This window comes from Cyprinodon variegatus, unplaced genomic scaffold (assembly GCF_000732505.1).
Source record: "Cyprinodon variegatus isolate N-32 unplaced genomic scaffold, C_variegatus-1.0 Scaffold156, whole genome shotgun sequence".
NCBI lineage: Eukaryota > Metazoa > Chordata > Actinopteri > Cyprinodontiformes > Cyprinodontidae > Cyprinodon > Cyprinodon variegatus.
In genome coordinates, this window is record NW_015150609.1 from 475,289 (window position 1) to 476,905 (window position 1,617).

At 40.4% G+C, this 1,617-nt stretch overlaps 1 protein-coding gene across 1 annotated transcript in view; it reads left to right on the forward strand.

Annotated features, from left to right (window-relative positions):
• The first annotated feature begins 978 nt into the window (after positions 1 to 978).
• LOC107086523 (secretory carrier-associated membrane protein 2-like) overlaps positions 979 to 1,617 on the forward strand; it is a 12,567-nt gene continuing 11,928 nt past the window's right edge. The window contains exon 1 of the mRNA XM_015377512.1: positions 979 to 1,129. Within this exon, the coding sequence (XP_015232998.1) occupies positions 1,073 to 1,129 (57 nt within the window). The 5' untranslated portion in view covers positions 979 to 1,072. The remainder of the gene's footprint in view (positions 1,130 to 1,617) is intronic.

Genomic DNA, 1,617 nt, shown 5'->3' on the forward strand with positions numbered 1-1,617 from the left:
TAGAAAACTGTAATTTGAACTTAAATTTGACAAAAATGTTAAATTCCAAAATTTTGAATGTATATTAGCCTCATAAGGCATAGAATTTTAATTAAACCTAATTGAATAAAAATTTCACCTCATGCAGCTCTCTTAATATATTTGAATCCCTTGCCCTGTTTTTTTATTTGATGCTTTTCTGTGCCCCCATGAAAACACGCTGGCCCCCTCCTGGCCCCCTGGTACATTTGGTCTAGAACCGCCACTGCATCCAATCACACAAGAAAAGACGGTGGTCCAAACTCAGGGAACTGTGCTTCAGCTTGAGCTGTGGTTTTCCACTACTGTAGATAAAAATAGTTTTAGACAGTAAAACGTGCAGGGGACCAAAATGCACGTTTGATAAAGTGCAGGGGACATGTCCCCCCACTAATTGACATCCATTTGTACCTCTATGCTCCTCCTCAGCACTTGTTTAATTTGAAAAAGGACTTTGGAGCCGTGAAAACCAGCTCTTTCTCTCCTTTGACATTGTAGTTGTAGGCCCAGATATAAACACTGACATGCTTTTGCCTTTTTCCACATCAATTATTTGAATTATTTCAGTATAATTTAAACTAAACAACTGACCTGATTTTTAACACCTTTTATAATGAAAGAATGAACATAAAATTAGATTTGGTGTCAGGGGATATGTTGTTTCTAATAGATGTAGGCTATAAAACAAGGATACTGCATTCAGGGTAACAGAAATCTCTACAATTTAAGGGAATAACTCTCAAAGTTCAGGATAAAGTTATCAGACAGTGTTCCTGTGTGCGTGAAACCCTCGCGGACTGAATCCCATTCCGAGCCAGCAGACTGTCACGAGAAGCGCTCATTTGAAACCAATTTCCATTATTTCTAAAAATAAAGGTGGCTTAATTGATAAGAAATGACTCGCAGGGCAAACCTCCTGGTGACGGCTCACCTATCGTGGCGCGCATGCGCAGACTGGACGTGACGTCACGCAGACAGGAGCCGCTGGAGGAGAGCTCGGTTGCTGTCGTGTTTTTTCTGCTACGCAAAATAGTTTCGTGTTTAATTTCCCACCATGTCGGGGTTTGACAGCAACCCGTTCGCGGACCCTGTGGATGTGAACCCCTTCCAGGTGAGTGTTAGTAGGTAGGAGCTGTCAGGTGAGTCCTGGATGGCTAGATTGGGTGGAAGGTGAGCAATGAAAGGGAAAACCTGTTTGGTTGGTTGCTGGGTTCGGCCTTTAGTAGCCTGTTTCCTGGCCCTGAACTGTTGGAAGAGGTATGACACGTATTCAGTCGAATCTAGGCTACTTTAAGTTTATATTCAAGGTCATAAGTAAAATTATCTGGATTTGTTTTTACTCCGCCTAAAATTACCTGGACAGGTGAACGAAACTCTCATCAACAGGTGCAGGCAGGCATACAGCCGACATCTATTCAGGCCATGGAGTTATTTTTTTAATCATTTTTTTCTCTTTTTGTAAACTGGAACTAAATCCTAATGCTTGTGGGTTTTTTCTTTTTGTATATCTATATATCTATTCATCTCTATCGATATCTATCTATCTATATATATCTGTATACATCTATCTGTATACATCTATCTATATACATCTATCGA